General features: G+C 48.6%; 1 protein-coding gene across 2 annotated transcripts; it reads left to right on the top strand.

Moving 5' to 3' along the window:
- The first annotated feature begins 1,763 nt into the window (after positions 1-1,763).
- Positions 1,764-15,394, top strand: LOC114869648 (gap junction delta-2 protein-like). Of its 2 annotated transcripts, XM_029174041.3 has the most exons (3): positions 1,764-3,142; positions 4,409-4,465; positions 12,262-15,394. In XM_029174041.3, the coding sequence occupies exons 1-3, from the start codon at positions 3,072-3,074 to the stop codon at positions 13,118-13,120; spliced, it is 987 nt and encodes a 328-aa protein (XP_029029874.1). In that variant the 5' UTR covers positions 1,764-3,071; the 3' UTR covers positions 13,121-15,394. The 2 variants fall into 2 exon arrangements, with proteins under 2 accessions (XP_029029874.1, XP_029029875.1); XM_029174042.3 differs by lacking the exon at positions 4,409-4,465 and having other exon boundaries at positions 1,766-3,142.
- Positions 15,395-20,876: the final 5,482 nt, after the last annotated feature.

The raw sequence follows: 20,876 nt of genomic DNA, 5'->3' as shown, positions 1-20,876 counted from the left end.
ATGAACATGACACTGGCTTAAAAATTGATTGTTGATGTAAAAATGGGGAACAGGTTTAATGCTTACAGGCATATTTAAACATTAGCTAAAACTCAAACAAAATATTTTGCAAAATAAATGCTGTCTCACTAGAGAATTTGCAGAACATAACCAGGCCACGTACTGTAACAACTAAAACTATTTCGCCTCTACTAACGTACTGCACTTGCAGCATTATGAATGTGTTTTATTATTACGTTGTCTATGATAATACATTGTGATTGTGGGAGTACAGTATGTGTGCTTCTGCCTGTCTGCGCTGGCTGTTCTAGGTCACTGAAGACACACCTGCGCCTCTCTCTCACCATCCAGCTGTGAAGCCTCCTCTCAAAGGCTGATGACAGTCATTGTGCAGCTCTGTTTGTGACCCAGGCCTCATCAAACTAAAGCCATGACACCACACCGCCCGCTTCCACTTCCTTTCTTTTCTCCGCAGCACCTCCGCGCCGTTTACCCTTGGTTGGAGGAAGACCCCGAGTCCTCCTGCAGAAGATGCTGAGCAGACAAAATCCTCTTTCGCTTCGTCTCCCCCACTCAGCCTTTCTTATTATCACACACACACACACACACACACACACACACACACACACACACACACACACACACACACACACACACACACACACACACACACACTTCCAGAGGGATTTTACATCCGTGCATTCATTTGCATGCACTGAAATCAACTACAAATGCACTGTCGCTGTTGTGAATGTGAACGCGTTCACCTTCTTTTGAGGAATGCGCTGGGTTTGTTCAGGTTAACATGCCAGCTGAATTTCCAAAGGCTCCTTAAGGGAAACATCTTATTCTAAAGAAATAAACTGTCAGTGAGAAAAAAAAAAGTGTCATCCAGCATCCAACAAGCGTGACTAACATGAAACGCATGGCAAATGAATTGAACATGTCACCTCTAGCCATGACTTCATTCTGGTGCGCTGGTCTCACTGCAAAATTTGTCTCAGTCTCTATATGGGAAAACTCAACCCTTAAAAGGAAAATAATCTCCTATTTATGTTAGCACTCGTGTCTTGTAGACGCGCACACATTTTTCTTTGTCACCGTAGATATATGAGCATCTTATTTCCATGTCCTACAGCCCATATCTGTGTGCAGTGGAGAGAGACCTTCCCCATTTCACACCACCTTAATATAAATCTAATGAATGCAGTTTTCAATGTCACAGCAAAGTACAATACGGCGCTCACCTCTCCTGAGAGGGGGCGAGAGTTTAGAGGTTGTAATGGAGGAAGGGGAGAGTGGGACACAGAAAGAGAAGATGAGGAGAGGAAATATAAAAAGGGCAGCAGGGGCTGGGTCAGGGTAAAATACAGTAGGTGTTGTCATCACCGGTACAGTAAAATGGAGAAAGGGAGGAGATAGATGGGGGATGGGGTGGAGCAGAGCCAGAGATGTGGTCCTCCTCCTGGAAGCAGGGCTGCATGATGTGAAGCGGGGAGAAAAGAGAGCATGTGAGTGGGGGAACCACCGCTGAGCGCCCAGACCGGAACAAAAGATGTCATGGCAGATGGGACAGAAGGAACCATTAGAGCCCGAATCCCTTCTTCCCGTGCAACATCAGCCGGGGACAGACACAGCAGCGCGGTGGGAGGCGTTCTTGCCAGCGCAAGTGAAGCAGCGATCAGGGTAGCAATCCAAGCACATTTACCAGAGCAGGGAGGGGAGAGAGGGAGGGAGATCTGCGAGAGGAGGAGGAGGGGGGGGGTTGTTGCATGCTCACGGAGTGTGACAGAGATAGAGCGATTCCATGAGCGAGAGAAAAAGACACAGAGGCAGAGAGGAAGAGCACATAGCAGAGATGGGGACGGAGGACTGAGGCAGGGAGAGTTGGCAGGACCGGGATCTGCACACAGACAAAAGGAGGGGAGAGAGGAAGAGGGTGAAGGCTGGAGGAAGATGATGGAGCCCAGAAATAGGCTTCGTCCCTACTCTCTGCAGCAGACGTGACTCTGGGCACTGGACTGTGCTGTAATTAGCCGGAGGGACAACACAGGACAGCAGGTCTGCAGCGCGCTGCCTCGGTTCAGCCCCGCTGGATGCAGCAAGACAGCTGATTTATTACTGAGGGACTGGGTGGCAGTGTGCTCGCGTGTGCTGCTCCCAGTGTGTGTGTGTGTGTGTGTGTGTGCGCGTGGAGGGTTTTATGGGTCCTTGTAGCGCTCGGAGCTGCGGGAGCGACCATTCCTCCAGTCGTAAAATGACATTCAGCAGGCGGGAGCTGCGCGCGCTGGCGTGGATCTGCAGTCCTCAGTAGGAAGTCGGGAGAGTGGGATTCGGAGCTGTCATTGGGTCAAGTGTGTGTGTGTGTGTGTGCGTGTGTGTGTGTGTGTGTGTGTGTGTTCGCGGAGGTGAGTCAAGGAGGACCAGCTAGATGCAGCGCGTGTGTTTAGTTTAGAGCAGCGAGGCTGCAGCAGCGACAGGAGGTCCTGCACAACGCAAGGACAAGCACAGGCTGGTGTTGGTGGCAGGGAGTGCAACGTGAAGTACAAGCAGGGACCCGGGTTGTAGGGTGGAGGACGAAGGCAGGGACGGAGGAGGAAGAGGACAAAGAGAGTCAAGTGGAAAAGCGATGGCTGTCATTCTGTGAGCTATAGCATATGCTGTAGTGCAGAACAAAGTGGTGCGGCAGGGGGAGGACAGGCATCACCGCACAGGGGAGGGGGAGAGGCCGAGGGGGAGACGAGGGGGGGGAGGCAATCAGCTCAGCACCTCTCCTCCGCCAGGACGAGTAGCACAGCGGGACCGGCCCGGGAGGAGACGCTCACTCGCGCTCGCACAGCGGAGGACGCGCTGGCGAGCGTCCAGGTCGGCGCGTAGAGGTCGACGGGGAGCCGGTGCGGAGCTTGTGGTGCAGGGGGTCTCTAACCCCCCCCCCCCTCCTCCCCGTCCCGTCCGGTCGGCCGGCAGCTCCACGAAGGCGGGCCGGTCCTGCGGAGGAAAGAGAGTCGGACGGCGAAGAAAGCTTGGCTCCAGCCCGGTGTCTCTGAGAGCCCCCCCGCCCACCCGTCACCATGGGGGAATGGACCATCCTGGAGAGGCTGCTGGAGGCAGCGGTCCAGCAGCACTCCACTATGATTGGAAGGTAAGACCTCGGAGGATTTTGCGATTCTTTCCCAAATCAGCATCCACGATTTGACGAGTGGGATTGTTAAGTGCGGGGAATGTTATTCTGTGTTTCACTTGATGGTTTCTCTGCAGAGACCCCGTGTCTCTTGTCCCAGTAGTGGTCCACGGTCCCACACGGTCCTCCTCGCCCCCCTCATTGTTTCCATTCCGTGTCCTCATCCCCCCCCACCCATCATTGGTTAAGGATTCAACTAATTGCAAATAATCAATAGGAGGCTTTACTGAGAATTATGGCTAATTGAGAGAGATTCCTGTGATGATAGTACCTAATAGCGTACAGCCATTGACATATAATGCTCGATGCTGCTGGCCACGGACCAATAGGACAGAAGGAGGAGAGGGGAGTGGGAGTGAGAACAGAGCAGAGGTGGGGAAGATGAAAGGCTGGCGAGCAAGCAGGTGTAGAAGGTAAAATCAAAGAGCGACGAATGGCTCTGAACTCTGTGTGAACTTGACACAGAGGGAGGAAAAGGAAGACGAGTTCATTCAGTTTGTCCTTATTCACAGACATTTATTCGCGGCCGCAGCGACAGCGGCTCGTTGCACAGGTGAGCTTTCAGTGGGATTAGCCTCGGCGGCGCGCTCCACATCATCTCTGTCTGATTCGCTCAAAAGTGGAATTTTCCACCCATTAACCACAATCCGAATGCTTTCCGAATGAGTCCCACGCGCTTTATCCCATTGGATGTATGGATTTGTGATTGAAATTGCTTCATGGAGGGAAACAAAATGAATGGAGATCATGAATCCTTGGAGGAATTAATTTAGCGTGAGTGTGTGTGTGTGAGAGTAAAAATTGACTCATGCTTTCAGTGACTACATTAAAGCCTGTGTGCTGCTGACAGCATCAGAGCAGCAGAGATGATGTGAGCCACAAACCCCAGTTCACTGGAGGTCTGAAACCGCGGGAGGTGGAGGTTTTCCTTCTAAGCGAACAGCACAGCGAACCATCAACATCAATCCTCCTCTGCGGAAAAAAACCCCAAGTAGTTTAAAGATGCATTGAGCCATTCCATATATCAAAGAATCGCATGCGTCCCTTTTGTTTGTGGGATCCACTGAATGTGACCAGCGAACACCCCCCCTCATGCTGAAATACCTGCTCAGCACAAAGGTGTCCGGCCTCCGTCTCCGGGTCCAGCATTAAGCTGACATGTTTCTCGTAAGCTGGAAAACCTCACAAGAGCTAAACGCCAGTGAATATTGGGATTACATCCAACAGGTGGCCAGAGAAAGGAGACCACAGAGATGTCCGTGTTGCTCTGTTTCTTCTGGATATGTAAGTAGGCAACCGTTTGCTGACACGTCAGCCATAACCACCTCCTGAGCTCATCGCTAACTGTTGTGAACGTGTTCTGGATTCTTTCCGCCCCCTAGTGGTCAAACATTCTCTTGGCTGCAGCTTTAAAAAGCCAGTTCTGCAGGTGCTGACAGTAATTGTCTGGATGATTCAATGACTGTAACCCACCTAAAGTTTCCTCAGAGGCACAGAAGCAACTCTCAATTTGTCTGCTACTTCTTTCAAAAGTCCTAATAAATATGGTTTGTCGATGACGTTCTGAGCCGACAATTGATCATGCTGAACATTATGAAGGGTCCCTAAAATACTGATAAATAACCTTTATGCAGCACTTTTTGCTGTTCATGAGATCACAGCACGAAGTATGTTAGACTATAAAAGGATAACATAAACTATACAACAGTTAATTCTACTATGTACTGCTGTGTTGAATACAGTGAAACGCTGTGTAAATGATCCCTATGTGTTTTGGCTTCCCTCAGCCTGTGTTTGGCCGAACACGGCTGTCTAGCTGACCCCAGGGTATTAGCTGTAACATTAGCCGCTCAAGCCAAGGCTCCCTCCTACTCTGTTCGTCTATGTCCACACGAGCCGAGATACATTGTCTCTGGAAGCACTTTGCACAATATTGTGTGACTATTCTAGGATGCAGGTCCCTGATTTTCTTTTTACCACTGCCAAAAAAGATTTGGTATTTGTCCCCTTTAAGCATTTTGCTCGCAGGATATGTGTGAAACGTAGTGGTGGTTTGGATCCTGGCTTTTTACTTGTAGACAGACGCTGGTAGATTAGATGTTTGACATTTTGTAGGAACTCTTAGCAGTTACATACAAAAACACCCTAAAGATAATGATATGATTCCTAATCCTAAGCATGTGTCTGCATGGTCAGGAAATCAGAGATGCCTAACATTCAAATAATAGGAGTGATGTTTTTGGATGTACCAGCAAGTTGGAGAATTGTTCACCACTGGCGCAGATTTGTGCCGTAAAGGTGCCTCCTAGATTGATTCCGATCCACTCCACACTGTCTCAAGTACGGAGTCCAAACTGTTGCACTGACCTCTGTGGGTTGAAAGGTTCAAGTCCGTTGCCCCACTGACCACAGCCAACCGTGCCCAACGTTGGGTGTGGTCAGGTGTGGTCTGTTGCACTCGTGAACATAACCAACTGTGATGTAGCGTCGCACTACCGTGCACCGTGAAGCCCCGCACTTCACGGACGTGCGTCCAGAGCATGCAGCCACGGCTGGACGGCACCGGCAGTAGGACGCGCAGCCTGCGTGTAGTCTGTGTCTGAGGAGTTTGCATGCGCGTGCCTGGACGGATGCAGTTCCAAAGTAGAGAATAGCGATGTCGCCCAATGCTGGAATCCCCCCCCCCTTTGCACCAGATCTTTGGAACACGATTGCATGTCAGTCATCTGTTTCAGTGTGAGGAGACGCTGCCATCAGACAGCATTGTTGGATGTCTAGACTGTCTAATCCAGCTACAATTAAGATGCTTCTTAATTGTAGGATTTAAGCTAACCTATGTCCTGGCATAGGCTAATAGAGAGGAGCGATGGAAATAGAAGCAGACCAACCCTACACAGTGGCATAGGTTAGCTTAATTATGGTGTTGGAAAGAGACAGACAAACCGAGAGTTGCTTCTGTGCCTCTGACTAACCACAGGTGGCTTGCATAATGACTCACAGAAGGAATAATGTTGTGTATTGTGATTTGTGTGTGCTTGATTTCTAACTGGATGATGTGCGGTGTGTGCATGGACCAATGATGTGATTGCACATTGAAAGGAACTGTCAACACCTCATTAACCCCACTGCAGCCCAAACCGACACACAATTACACGACACAAATCAAAGTCACAGGGCATCTGCAGGAGCTTTACTACGATTTTCATTTACCTTTTTAACTTCCCTAAATATAGAAAAAAATTACCTAAAATAAACACAATTTTACAATGCAAAAAAAAAATCTAAGATAAGAAACAACAAGCAAAGGTTATTTTTTGCACACATGTGGTGTCCAGATGTTTTGCAGGACACAGGTGTGATAAAGTAAAAGGTGTTGTAGCATGAACGCACGGCGCCTTTGGCCTAGAGTTACACACCTTGCAGGTAAGAACGAAGGCAGAAAAAAACCCCCTGCAATGCTGTAGTGAGGTCAGCACCAGAAACAAGTGGAGCAAAATGGAGAGGCAGCGGCGAGGAGGCACTGAGTGATCTGAGGGAGATAAAACGATAAAGGGTGCGGGATGGTGGGATGGGGGGGGGGGGTGAGGCAGAATAAAACGGGTCCAAGGAGGACGAGAACTTTCCCTCTGCAGAGGCTTTGGCTCCGAGAATCTGTGTCAGAGCCGCTTCCTCCGGAGCCGCGGACGACTGCTGCCTCTAACGAAACACATGTTTCATTTGCATTGATGAGCTTTTCTAAAAATACACAAGAGCTTTTTTCAATTTCACATTCATCTCTATGCAACGTCACGACGGAGCCACTCGGAGGGGAAATTACATGTAATATTCACTATGTGCAAACACAACAGTGCAGGTCTGGCTGAATAGGCAGCAACTCTGATGAGATGCACTCTCTCGCTCCCTCAATGCGTCAACATCTATGTGTCAATCGCACTAATAGATACTTACGAAAGAGCATTTTATCACATTGAATTATTGATGTGCTACAGTAAATTTCTGGATCCGTTCACTTTATTTATTCCTCCCTGTAACATAGGTAAACAGTTTATTATTTAACATCTATCACTCCCCACTTGAGCGCTACACTTTATAAAATGTTCATAATGCTACGTGGCCTTTGTTGTCGTTCATCAAATATGCATGCAGATGCTGTGTGACCGGCCTTTTAGTGTAATGGCTGAAGCCCAGCGCCAAACAGCTTGTTGCTGGTTTCGAAACAACCAGTAAGTGAAAGGACCGTCCCGAAATATTTGACGAGAGCAGAAATATCTGTGAGCTGTAAAAGGAAAATGATGACAGTCTGCGTCTTTTCCCCCCGAAATAGTTCAGTCCTGTAGGTTGTGTTCTCGCTTCACTTTTCCTAAATGGGTCAGGATCTCCACAAGAAGGAGGCATCCTACTTCTCCCAAAATACTTTGACATCTAGAAACGCTCCGCTTTAATTGAGGACACGCGCTGTTTAATATTTAGCCAGGATCTTGTTCTTCTCATCTTCCTGGGTGAAATCTGTATCATCTGGTGTGGAGCGCAACAATGGGGGCAGCTTCTCGCGGTCTGACAGAATTAGCGATCCATCACCCCGCAGTGAGGAGCGGGGACTGTTTTTCAAATTAAACCATTTTTCCGCACATCTAGACTTGTCATTAGTTTATTTGTGCGGCGGTCTACGGCGCTGAAGGCTATCGATCGTCCTGCTCAGCGGGGGATTTCGCCAGGAGAGCTGAGCTCAGCTCCCCTTCGGAACAGGCTATTATTCATTTCACCGCGCCGTCGATAGCATGTGTAGCGGCTGCAGCCGCTGTCCTGCGCTTTGTTTCTCTATACCTCCATTCGCTAATATTTGGACGAGGGCAGTTTTTTTCAGTTTGCAGATACCAAACTTTACTTTACAGCATGTTTGAGAGTTTTGTTTGTATTTTCAAGCACATGGAGATTTTACAGTATGTGATATTTTTCAATATAAGTGCAACAGCTGTTATAGCAGACCAATAATTATCTATATTACTAATTCTAATTAATATTTTGTGGCAGAGGAGACATTAACATAGCTCATTATTTATAGTATTAGTATTTATAGAACTAAACAATGGTTATAATATACCAGAAATCAACACACATCATTTCATGGCTCACCTGAGCTGCGTTCTTCCTTTACTTTGTCTAATCCTCCATCTCCAGTAAACTGCACGCTGTCCAGGTGGGCGGTGCCTAGTGAGCCGTGTCACCGCCCATTATTTCTCAGTAGTTGAGTCTGTCTCACGGGTTCCAGGTTGATTGTTGCCAGTTCAAGGATATTGGGAAACACATAAGAAGGTGGAGATGCGTGTTTCTTCCTTTACAGCCTCAGCTCATGAATTTCACCTCGTGGCGGCTGGAAACTGTTAATGAGTCGCGACGGCAACTCGAACCGACTGACGACTCGCGCGACTCACGACCGTGAGGTCACGCGCGCGACAAACATCCACGTATTAGCGCAGTCAGCACAATGAGAAGCGCCGATACCATTCGTTGAAAGTCCTTTTCCACTCAGTTCTTTTCTGATACAGTAGCATCAAATCAGCATCATTTTGATCCCTTCTAGCTTGAATTTGGATGAAAGCATGAGTTTAAATGGAATAAAGGCAAACGGGTCGAACTGAGGCTGCATCTGCTTCATCACACGCGTGATTGAACTGTGCAGTCAATTCACGAAGAAGCTGTTTGCGCGTCAAACACAGCGTTCTTAAAGAAAGAGCTCCACATAAAAGGACGGCATACGTTAAGTTTCTTGTCTTAAAATAACTGATTGTTTGAGACTCGCCCAATTAACTTTTCCTTTTTTCCTGAGAAACAGTCGGAAGCCATTTCCCTTCGAAGTTGCTGTATGAGCCGTGACATAATTACACTTCTCCATGTGCTGACTCTCGGCCGTGGCCTCCACGATAACGTCTATTTTTAAACCGTTCACGCTGTAACGCGCTCTGTAAAACGTTACCGATAAGCGTTTGAAGAGGCCGCCAGAAACACGCGAAGCCGCGCGGCCGGAGGCGCGCGAGCTCGGCTCTCGCGCTAATGAATTCGTCACGCGCGGCTCTGAGAGGCACCTGGGGTGGTCGCGCGCATCTGCTTGATACGTGGGCAAGACCCGAGACTATTAAAACACTTAGCGAGCGGATGAGCAGCGGGAGGAAAGAAACGTCTGCACGCTGATAATTAAGCCGCCTAATTTCAGCGCCTGCTCAGGTCTTTATTCATTATGTGCTGCCATCAGCAATCAGCGGAGCTTATTGCTGAGGATGTACAGTATGGGTGGGAAGAGTGTCTCACATCATACTGCCCTTAGTCCTCATTTAGAGCCTGCATCTGTGCCCACATGTACAGTAAATGTGCGGGTTGCGGTGTTAATATGTTTGTTACTTTGTTACTCAGATACAGTAAATGTTGATTTGTTCTCAGAGCGTGTGTGTGTGTGTGTGTGTGTGTGTGTGTGTGTGTGTGTGTGTGTGTGTGTGTGTGTGTGCTCGTGTGTGCGTTTCCTCCTGCATCTGCTGCTTTGCCCGGAGCCATTTTTGTCCCTGGAGGCCGATGGCAGCAGCTGCTCTATGAATGAATGCATGTGTGTGTGCGTGTGCGTGCGTGTGTGTGTGTGTGTGCGTGTGTGCGTGTGTGTGTGTGTGTGTGTGTGTGTGTGTGTGTGTGCGCGAAAGCCTCTGGGAAAGAAAGAGCCTGCATGTCCAGCCAACACACCAGCTCAAGAGCAGCCACCATTACACTATAGGCATAATCTCACAGGTCAATCAACTGCCTGCGCATCGGTACTGGAGCTGCGCGGTGCGGACGGGCCGGTCCTTATCTTTGCAGCCTCCTCTCATCGTCGTCCCTCCTGACGTTCACGTTACGTTACCTCGTTGAAGACGCCGGCTGTCCAACCGAGGGACACGGGGCACATTAATTATCTTTCAAATGATATTAGAACCTGGGCGCAGTGCTGGGGATTTAGAAAGTCTCCAAACATCTGCTGATTAGCCTGAGATGAAAGCAGGTCCTCCAGGACGCGGGCGGCTAAATAAAATGATGAGTGGTGACTATTAATTAGTGCAGGGGCTGATTTACTTTTAAGAAGCACGCGGCTCTGCAGCGGCTGCATCTTCCTCTTTTAAATCAATCAGCCAGTGGATTTATTTGAGTATGTGGCCTCTGTGGGTTAAGACGCAGGAAGTCTAAACTCCTTTTCATCATTTATGGAGGTTATTAAATATTCTGCAGGTTCAGGCCTCAGGGCTGTCCCGGCCCAATCTGCTCCAGTGTACTGTATTGGCTTGATACTCTGCAGGAGTTGAAACACTGATGTTTGCAGATAGCCTTAGTCCACTGCTTTCTGCTAATGCAGCAATCTGCCCCGTGCTGATTATCCGGTTATCTAGCAGTATAAACACACACACACATGCACCTGCAAACGCACACAGCACAACACTCAATACTTGCAAAGTGGTGGGATTTTTTTTTTAATGGTAAAAAAAAATGCCCGACAAACAAGCACAGACTGATATCTGCAATACGGCACAACGCCGCCACAAGCGCTGCCCGTTTAACAAAATCAATCTCCGAGGGTTTGGGAGGTGAACGGAACTGCGCTGAGTGAAATGCAAACAGGTTTGTACTTCAGGATCTGTATTATGGTCCCAGTCAGCTGTTTGTGCCCTTACAAAAGGAAATCTAGAAGCTTAAAGCCGAGGTTGGAGTGAAGGTGCAGATTTCCAGAACATTTCCAGTTCATTCCAAACTTAATTAACAACAAAAGACCGGAGGAAATGAACACACACACACACACACACACACACACACACACACACACACACACACACACACACACACACACACACACACACACACACACACACACGGAGGCGCTTTGTTCCGTAGTAAGTCCAAAAAACAAACCAAAGAAGCGCCACTGAGAGCTACTGTAGCGTGTCTGCTGCAGCTGCTCCCAGCAGACGGCCGGCGTCCGTGCAGATGGCTGACTCCCCCCGTCTTCGTCTCTGCGTCTGTCTGTCTCACGCAGAGTCTCCACTCACAGGTGAGGCGGCGTGCTCCACCCGCTGCTCTCACGCTAACACGCGCTCCTCCGCTACGACCTCCCACCTTCACGCTCCCTCCTCTCTTTTCTCCCTGCACTCGGTTCCAAACCCTCACCTTTCACTTATTTGCCGGTTGCTGTGGAAACCAACCTTAAAGGTGAGGCGTGGGCATGATTGGGGCCTCATTAAACACCACTGTAGTCACTGTAGCGTAGGGAAGGAAGCTAAATCTAAAAGCAGATTTTCGTATTTGCAGCAGCAGCCATGTTACTTTGCATCACCTAAACTGAATTAATCATTTTCCACAATGGGACCATGAACGTCCACTGCAAGGTGGCATAAACACCAAAGAGCCACAGTGTGTGCAGGCTTTCCCTGCTTATTAGAAAGCGCTGACAGTGCAGACCCAGACCCAGTCCTCCTCCGCAGTGCTCGCACACGATCGACACCCCGAGATAACAGGACAGCACAACAGTCTTTCAGGAGCCACGAAAAGCAGTCGCTCTGTGAATCTGCCGGTCTTTGAATGCAGCACCGCACTGACGACACGTTTAAAGAGCACATGCGTGGCTAAAAACCATCCCTCCGTGACGCCCGAAGCCGGAGCTCGCTCGGTTCCGAGTGAGTAAACAGACGCAAACCCCACACGCTTTGCAAACGCCACTCTCCTTGACCCATGACATGGTGTCAATCCAACAGCGCCGTGGTATTTATTTCCAACCACCGGGAGATTAAACAGAGTTTTAAGTGACGCTCTCAGATTAGAGGGCTTATGAATGAGTCGCTGACGACGGGTGAGAAAGCCCCTCATGTCGTGGCCCCAGAATTAGCGAAGCTCACGTGTCCGGGCCCCGCAAGGTGGAGGGAGGCGCCGCACTGAAACATCAGCAGTTCCACTTGCAAACATCAGGACCGCACATATTCCCCGAACCTCCGTGCGTTCGCCTCTCATTAACTGACACTGTCTTTCTCCTTTTGCCCCCTCCTCCTCCTCCTCCCGCTCTCTCTGTCTCTCTGCAGGATCCTGCTGACGGTGGTGGTGATTTTCCGAATCCTAATCGTAGGCATAGTGGGGGAGAAGGTGTACGAGGACGAGCAGATCATGTTCATCTGCAACACCATGCAGCCCGGCTGCAACCAGGCCTGTTACGACAAGGCCTTCCCCATCTCGCACATCCGCTACTGGGTCTTTCAGATCATCCTAGTGTGCACGCCCAGCCTGTGCTTCATCACCTACTCCGTCCACCAGTCGGCCAAGGCGCGCGACCGCAGCTACTCGCTGCTGCACCCCCACATGGACCACCACGGACACGGCCACCACGGCCGCCACCACGACCATCACGCTCGCAAGCTTCACGCCCGCAACATCAACGGCATCCTGGTGCACCCCGACAGCAGCAAGGAGGACCACGACATGGAGGTCAAGGAGATCCCCAACGGGCCCCGGGGGGTCCCCCCAACCAAGAGCTCCAAGGTCCGCCGGCAGGAGGGCATCTCCCGCTTCTACGTCATCCAGGTGGTGTTCCGCAACGCGCTGGAGATCGGCTTCCTGGCGGGCCAGTACTTCCTGTACGGCTTCAACGTGCCGGGGATGTTCGAGTGCGACCGCTACCCGTGCGTGAAGGAGGTGGAGTGCTACGTGTCGCGCCCCACGGAAAAGACGGTGTTCCTGGTCTTCATGTTCGCAGTGAGCGGCATATGCGTGCTGCTCAACCTGGCCGAGCTCAACCACCTCGGCTGGAGGAAGATAAAGACGGCCATCCGCGGCGTGCAGGCCCGGAGGAAGTCCATCTGCGAAGTGCGCAAGAAGGACGTGTCGCACTTGTCCCAAGCCCCCAACCTGGGCAGGACCCAGTCTAGCGAGTCAGCCTACGTCTGACAGAGGCTTCGGCGCCTGGGGGCTCAGAGTCCGAGCTTCTCCCCGGCCAAGGACCCCCCACCGTTAGGGCACAAACCTCACCACTGCGTTATTATTCAGGAGCACAGACCCACTTTGTCTACTCGCGCCCAAGCGTCGGTCCACAAAGTAGAGACTCGGAAACTTAAAAAGAGAGTAACCTTCCTGAAGAGACAGCTGTGTTGCTTCGACAAAGCTCCCACCTGAAGCCTGCACAGCGGAGAGTTCGGCTCTGCCTAGGTGACACTAGGTGCCTTTGAAGAACCCAACAAGAAACTGAGCAAATACTAACTCTATATTAAAATGTTGTCGGGAAAGAGGGGCAATTATGTGACGTTTTTCAATATTTGCCTTTGCTATAGGTCAGAAATAATCCCCTCATTTTCCAATTATGTGTGTTTATGCAAGAGCTTTAGCGTGTGCATGCATACGCATGTGTGTGAAAGCCAGTAAAAGAACTTGAATGCTAACTTAGTCTGAGCTACTGAGAGAAAGATAACTGTCATTATCATTACCTTTGAGCCACTTGGAAGAAACGTAAGCACCTTTTTAAACATATACTAAGACGAAAAACGATAGATATCACTAATAGTCTCAGTGCAAGACCTGAATCGTGAGCGGTTGCAAAGAAGCGTCTGGCACCTAATACGACGTTGCCGGAAACTGAGATTTCCCAGAGTTCCTGCTCAAAGTGCGACACGGGACCTTGAAGGCGAGCCGCATCTCCTTTCCAACACTGTGTTACACGCCGCAGGGCTCCCGGGGCCCGCGAGGCCCGCGAGGCGCTCCGTTTACGCTCAGAACCCGGTGAAGCGCGCCGGCGTTTCCACTGCGGCTCGCGTAGGTGTGATTGCTGCCCGAGGGTGTGAGTTGCATAAAGATTTTTTCAATTAAATAGGAAAATATATTGTAGACACAGATATTTTACCGTGTAACCTCAAGTGTTTTTTCACAAGCAGAGTTGGTGCCATGTTTCACAGTTACTGTACATAGAAATACACTTAGCCTTCTCCCTTTGCTGTATAGACGGGCTTCGCTTCGGACGGGGGAACAGGAGTGGGTGGAAATAAAGACTAATCATAGATTGCCAGATTTAACAGTATGTATTATTAATGTGCTGTTTGTTAAACCCTCACCCTCTAATGGAGTCAAAGTGTTTTTCCCCGAGGATTTTGAAACAGGCATGTTGCTGAAGCACTAATAGACGGATAGATTACGACATACAGTACTTAGAAAGAGACTTTTATTTATTTGCATCCTGCTCCTGTGAAATGTAATATTCAGCATGCATGAAGACGAAAATATAGAGATATGAACATAGTATCTAATTATGGGAATATGGAAAGTGAATAAACGAGAGGCTCCAGAACTGCAGCAATAATGATAATATATAGTATGTGAAAAAATAACTAAATAAATAATTATGCAACAGGGATTTTGGCTGTGCTGTGTTACAAATAAGCTGACTTTTATCAAGTTATTACATGTACAATAAGAGGTTCGTGATTATACAATCTGAAAAAAATGAGTAAAGGGAAATAAAATCTGCCGACAGCAGTCATAGATACAAAAATAATAATTCAATTAAGGGTCATTTCATAACACTAGCAGCTAAAGCACCAGACACAGCATGTTGGAAGGTAGCAAGAGTGTTTCAGTGGCATATTCAGCTTTAAAAGGATTTAAAAACCCGCTAGAAAATGAAAACAAAAGTCCTGAATATGAAAAGCATGAAGTTATAAACCAAAACGTCATTACACTGCATTTACATTAATGTGTGTAGTGCACCTGAAGCTGTAGCTTTATATGCTGCTTAGAATGAACACGCAGCACAACATTTAGTACATTGCAGATATTTCAGCTGCACTGATTTAAACGCTCCTTAAATATTTATTATGCAACGCTGACAAACGCAGAGGGATTCGCTCTCTGGGCTGAAGCTGCGCGAGGCGCTGCCTTCGTGGCTTTGCTCTGGTGCCCTCGTGTGTGTCGTGATGTACGGACAGACGTTTCTGACGCATTCCTGCTCCTCGGGTTCAACACGACTTGGACGCTGTCGAGCGCAGCGCATCGTTTCAGTAATGAGGGAGAGAACAGAGGGCTACAAACCTTTTAGCGTTATTAAAGCTTCAGTCAGCGGAGCTGGCGTGAGGCCACGTCCTGGAAAACCCTGAGAGCATAGTGCGACTAGAGGGAGGACAACGGTGATGGAAAGGTGTGTTAATAAAGCTGATTGTCTGATCTGATGAAAAGCAATGAATGTTGTGGTAATTCATTCACTTAAAGGCCACGCTTTGTTTTATTGACGTGGGGATAACTGGGATTGATTCCTGTGTACCACACACACACACACACACACACACACACACACACACACACACACACACACACACACACACACACACACACACACACACACACACACACACACGGTCAATAAATGCCTAAACAGAAGCCCTGATGAGGATGCAGCCAGGCCGGTTGCTGTGGTGACCGGGGGCCAGTAATGATGTTACAGTAAGCACACAGGCTACGGTGCAACAGCAGCACTGCACCATCTCTGCTGCTATTGTTCCGCAGCAGCAAGTCAACTCGAGGAACCCGTTCAAGTACATTCTCATTTGCGGTGACAGTCGGAGACGCGCTGCGCTCGCCTCCCTCCTTTGTAGCAGTGCAGCAGCAGTCACAGGTAAACGCAGCCATTACCAGCTGGAAGCTTCATTACCCATCAACAATAACTGTGCTGAGCTACAGCACTGTGTCATGACACTGATGCGATGATAACTCACTACTGGGGGACACGTCCCATTTCTTTTAAGGGCGGCTGCATCTCTCCACACTGGACCTTGGGACGGAACATGTGAAGCCGACTGTGCACTGGTTGGTTCAGGGCGGACTGCAGCGCCAGCACCAGGGGACGTGCAGGTGTTTGTGACGCTATAAACAAACCGATCACTCAACTCCCACCCGCCCCCGCCGGCACGCTGGCTAGCTAAATGCCACAGCTACCGGCATAGGGCTGTATTAATGCAACGCAAATGGATGCTTCTCCACGTGAAGTGTCCAAGTTCATGAATTCAGGATTTTAGCGCTGTTAATTACATCTAAAATAGCAAACAATCATATGAACACTTTAAAAAACAGGCCAGTGTGTGTTATTCTGCAGAAACTGGACTCAAGCAATGGAGGAGATTATGAAATAAAGCCAGCTATGGGCAGGATAATCATTATACTCACTCTTTACTTTGCATATTTGATTAAATAATAAACATCAGCGTGTTTGATTCCAGCTGTGTGAGTCAGTGAAGGCCTGTGTTTACGTGTTGGCCCTGTGACAGAGCGGCGAGCTCCCATCTCACGTGTCCGACCTCTGGGTCATCGTGTTTTCCTGCGGTCCCCACAGCGAACGGATCTCATCCGACGCAGACCTGTAACTAATGCGGGATGATCGTCTCGGAGCCCTGGCCCCCGCATCAAATTTTCATCTGCTCCGTGGCCACGTCTTGGCAGATGATTTATTATTAGCCCAGTGGTAAGACAGCACATTTCATTACTCCTCTCCTGTGTACCTCGGACGCTGTGGCTCCCTCGCTGCCTCTTCACTCATTCACAGAGATGAAATTGGAGTTGGCTCTTTCCTCTGGAGTCTGCTCCGCTCCTAGTCTCTTAATGTCTTGGATCATCAGCTTCTGTCAGTCTTCATTCCGCTCCCCACCAGTGACCTGGTCTCCTTTTGCGATGGCCCAGCTTGGCTCCGTCTCTCCGCCCTCCCTCTCTCCCCCCGTCTCCATCTGCTCTCCTCCTCCTCCACCTGACTCATTCCCCTCTGCCTTTTCGCCGCTGCCTCCTCGTTCCATTCTGCCCTCCTGCCTCCACTGACCTTCACATACAGTAAAGCCTGCTCCCTGCCTTTTCAGCTGACTCTCACTCAAATAAAACATTGATTGCAATATTCTCTGTCTTTTAATGCTGCTGTGCTGTGCTGCAGGAAACCTCTTACCCATCCATCTTCTCTCCTAAACTCTCTATGACCTCAAATCTTCCTCCTTCTCTCATCACAAAGAATCATGTCACTATTTTTGAAGAGGAAAGTGGGAAAAAGTAGACAGTTTGAAGAGCACATCCTCTTCATTATCCCCTGGTATCAGTCCACCGATGATGACTTGTCACCCACCTGTCCTCCTGCTTGATAATCCTTGAGATATGATACACAGTGTATGGAGCGCACAACTCGTATATTTGCAGTAAAGCTAGTGCCTTATACTGTGGATCCAAACATGATTATTATCTTTGTGAAGGCAGATAAGCAACCCCTTGTTAAACTCTGCAATGTTCAGCCTAAATTCTCCAATGCATATATAATTTGAAGATAATTAGGAGAAATAACACAATAAGGACAAGTTCGCTTCAGGTTCAATGCTTCCTATAAAAAAAGCCTGTTTCTGTCTATGGTTAGAAAAAAAACTCTCCTGCTGCACCCATTCTCTGCGAAACAGCAGCCCAGAGACGTTTAATCACACCCTATGGTGAGCCTCTTTTAGTTGTTTGTGATAAACTCGAGTAGCAGAGGAAGCAGATGTTTCCACTGCAGCTGTGGGAACGCGGCGTTCACAAACGATCGCGTAATTTGGAGTGGCGCGCGAGCGAGTCATTTTCTAATTACCGCCGTGGGAAACGCACGTCTTCAACTTAAATGTCTCTTTGTTCTGTACGTCTGCGCGGTGTCTCATGACTGGGAGACTGATACGGACTTTGAGGATCCCCGTTTAATGTTTTATCATCAGCCTGAAAGGCAGCGCCCCCTAGAGGCCTGAACTGCAAACCGCAGCTCTTTCATAAGTCGGGAACTCTCCAAACCCCCTCCTATTGGTTGGTAATTATATCACTGCCATCAAGAAGTCATCAGCACACATATGTTAGTCATCCCTCCACTCACACACTACAGTGTCTTCACTGGGCTGGAATGGCTCCTGTGTTCAATAGAGATACAGTTACAGCACATCCACTGACCACGAGACGCGGGTTCACACCATGAAAGGGGGAAATGCTATGAATAAAACAGGACTTTGAACAGATGTTCCCTGCTGTGAGCTCCGGTGACTCAGACACAGTCAGACCACCTGCAGCCCTAATCTAGACGCTGTGATTCATCCACATATCTTATCATCACACCCCCGTGCGCATGAAATCTGTGGATTAGGGGGGTTTATCCTTTGTGATTCACCGCGACGCCTGCTTTTCCACAACCTGTCTCTCAAGTTGAGTGCAGGAAGGCATCCCGTACGCATGACAGGCCCCGAAATGAGGCAACTGAAAAAATAATAATTCCCTTTCCGCGGACTGCTCAGTATGCAGAGGCCGACGGCACACAATCACAGCAGCAGTTCGCCTCAAGCTCGCGTCTGGTCACTGGGAGCGTTACACACATGAACCAGTACAATCTGAAACCCAGTCTCAGGCCTGATGTAAATTGCAGTAAGTCAACGCGCTGAAAGATGAATGCATCCCTGGCTCGCGTCCAAAGTCAAAATGGAATTGGTGAATCGTCAACTTCAAATACGAACATGAAATTTTTAATAACCTCCATATCACGAGGATGACTCACTTTGTCCAATTATCAACACTTCTACTAATTCTACTCATTTCAACAGCGAGCTGCAGCAGAGAGACGGATCGAAAGCCCTCATTTCACGTGTGACTTGCGTCGCCCGTCACAACATCACATCCTTCAGGTGGCCGTGGCAGGTCATCCATTCACCACAGGGCTGCTGCTCCACACGTCAGCGTGTCCTTGGGCGAGACACTGACCCCCGAGCGCGTTCTTCACCGGGTGAAACGACAAAATGACTTCATGTGCGTTGGTGGCGCTGATTCATGGGAATCATAGCTTTTCCTATCACATATACTAGTTTGAATTTTAAATGAGATTCTTTTTCCTTTTGACCATAGACTGCTCCGTTACTGCCGCTACAGTTTAGTTTTTAAACCCAAAATAGGTTTGCGGTTAAATAATTTATTCTGAGGCTAAAACAACCAAAAACTGCAGCTCTTCTCTCTGACACTCGTCCCTGGCGCTCAAGTCCTTTTTTTTTAATCCTCTGCTTTCAGCTTCACATTTCACGCCCTTTTGACATCACTGGGGTTTTGTCCACCAGGCATCGCTTTTCCAATTAGCAGCTCTCAGCATGGACATCAACACCCAGCAGTGGGTCATCTAGCTGAAAATAAACCAAAGGCTGCTGCTGGAGCAGTGTTTATGCTGGGGGACAGTGAGTCTAATGCGCCACATTTTCAGGCCATTTAACAAAAAATCCCATTTGCAAAATTGCTTGTTTTAAGTCAAGTCTGAAGCTGCGTTCAAGCTGCAGGGGAGTTAGAGACTGATGTCGCCTCCTGTTTGCAGGAGCAGCCGGTTGAGGACCAGGGGACAGGTCCTAATGTGATTAGAGGACCACATACTTTCCTTCAGTGCAGTGTCTGAACGAACCGGATGACGAGATGCGACTGCATGCGTGTGACGCAACCATCATAATGAGGAAAGGCCTCGAACGTTTACCACAGTGTTAAATAAACAGATGCCGAGTGTGTTTCTCCCTCACGCACATGTGGAATTTCTCATCTCTGTGTTTCTTCACCTTCGCTGACCGTCTGCATAACATTTCCCATGTTTCTACTGCATAGCTCTTAGTCATTTGGCTGTAGCACCACTCTAGTCAACCGGGTCACTGTGTGTTCACTGCTTGCTGGACACAGTGTAATCATTCCCCTACAATAAGGTAGCATCCCAGTGTAAAACAAAAAGTTAAAGTTAAAACTGTCAACCAATAAAATATAAAACAAACATCCGGCAGAGGGCAGCATCACTATAATTGTTTGATTTCCCACCCGTAAATTCGGACTTGTTCCGCATAAAGAACTATTACGCATCCAAGTGGGCGGCACCGCTGATACCAGAGCAGCCGGTCTGAGCACTAACTGACCTTTAGTCCGCTTCGAGGACTCCCATTAAATATCAATGTGTCTTGTAGACGGAGCATGACACCCACCCACCACCCACATTGCGCCACACCGGAGGTAAAACAAACGCACCCGTCGCGTGCGCGCTTAAAGACGCCAAAAGACTGGGGCATTCTAACGTTAACGAGGCAGGAATAGTTTTAACCCTTCGGTTTCTGCTTCAGTATTTTTTCCCTTTCATTCAGATTCGAATGACATAAAGTACTACATACTACTACTACTACTACTACTACTATTACTGCTACTACCACTACTACTGTATTACTGCTACTGCTGCAGACTCCAGATTCCAGGGAATTGTTATGACGAAGAGATCACAAACTCAGGATGCAACAATGAAGTCGAGCCTGCTACAACAAAGAAGATGCAAATGTGCACAAATCAGAAAACGAAGGAGGAAATCAGACAGAAACAGCCTCAGGGCTTTAAAAAAAAAAAGAAGAAACATTAAGCTAAAAAAAGACGCATTTTACTAATGTGCTGCTTCCATCCGCTCTTAGCAGGAACTGTTTAATTCCACTTACAGAACAGCTCAAGGAAGAAGAACAGGTAAATTACTATTTCACACACATATTGACAACACACCTGGGCCTGTCATGGCAGTAAGCTACAGACGGCTGCTACTGAAGGTGATTCATGTGCAGGACAGAGGAAACCAGCACTAAACCGCCTGCGGGTTATCGGGAGGATGCCCTGAAGATTAAATGTCCACTTGTGGAGA

Source organism: Betta splendens, chromosome 14, assembly GCF_900634795.4.
Source record: "Betta splendens chromosome 14, fBetSpl5.4, whole genome shotgun sequence".
In the NCBI taxonomy this organism is placed as follows: Eukaryota; Metazoa; Chordata; class Actinopteri; order Anabantiformes; family Osphronemidae; genus Betta; species Betta splendens.
This window is presented reverse-complemented; position numbering and strand designations above follow the sequence as displayed.

Bases quoted from the DNA above. Each gene is read 5' to 3' on its own strand.
- LOC114869648 (XM_029174041.3), top strand. From the start codon at position 3,072: ATGGGGGAATGGACCATCCTGGAGAGGCTGCTGGAGGCAGCGGTCCAG. The intron at 3,143-4,408 runs GTAAGACCTCGG...TACATCCAACAG, and splicing joins CACTCCACTATGATTGGAAG to GTGGCCAGAGAAAGGAGACC. The intron at 4,466-12,261 runs GTAAGTAGGCAA...GTCTCTCTGCAG, and splicing joins GCTCTGTTTCTTCTGGATAT to GATCCTGCTGACGGTGGTGG.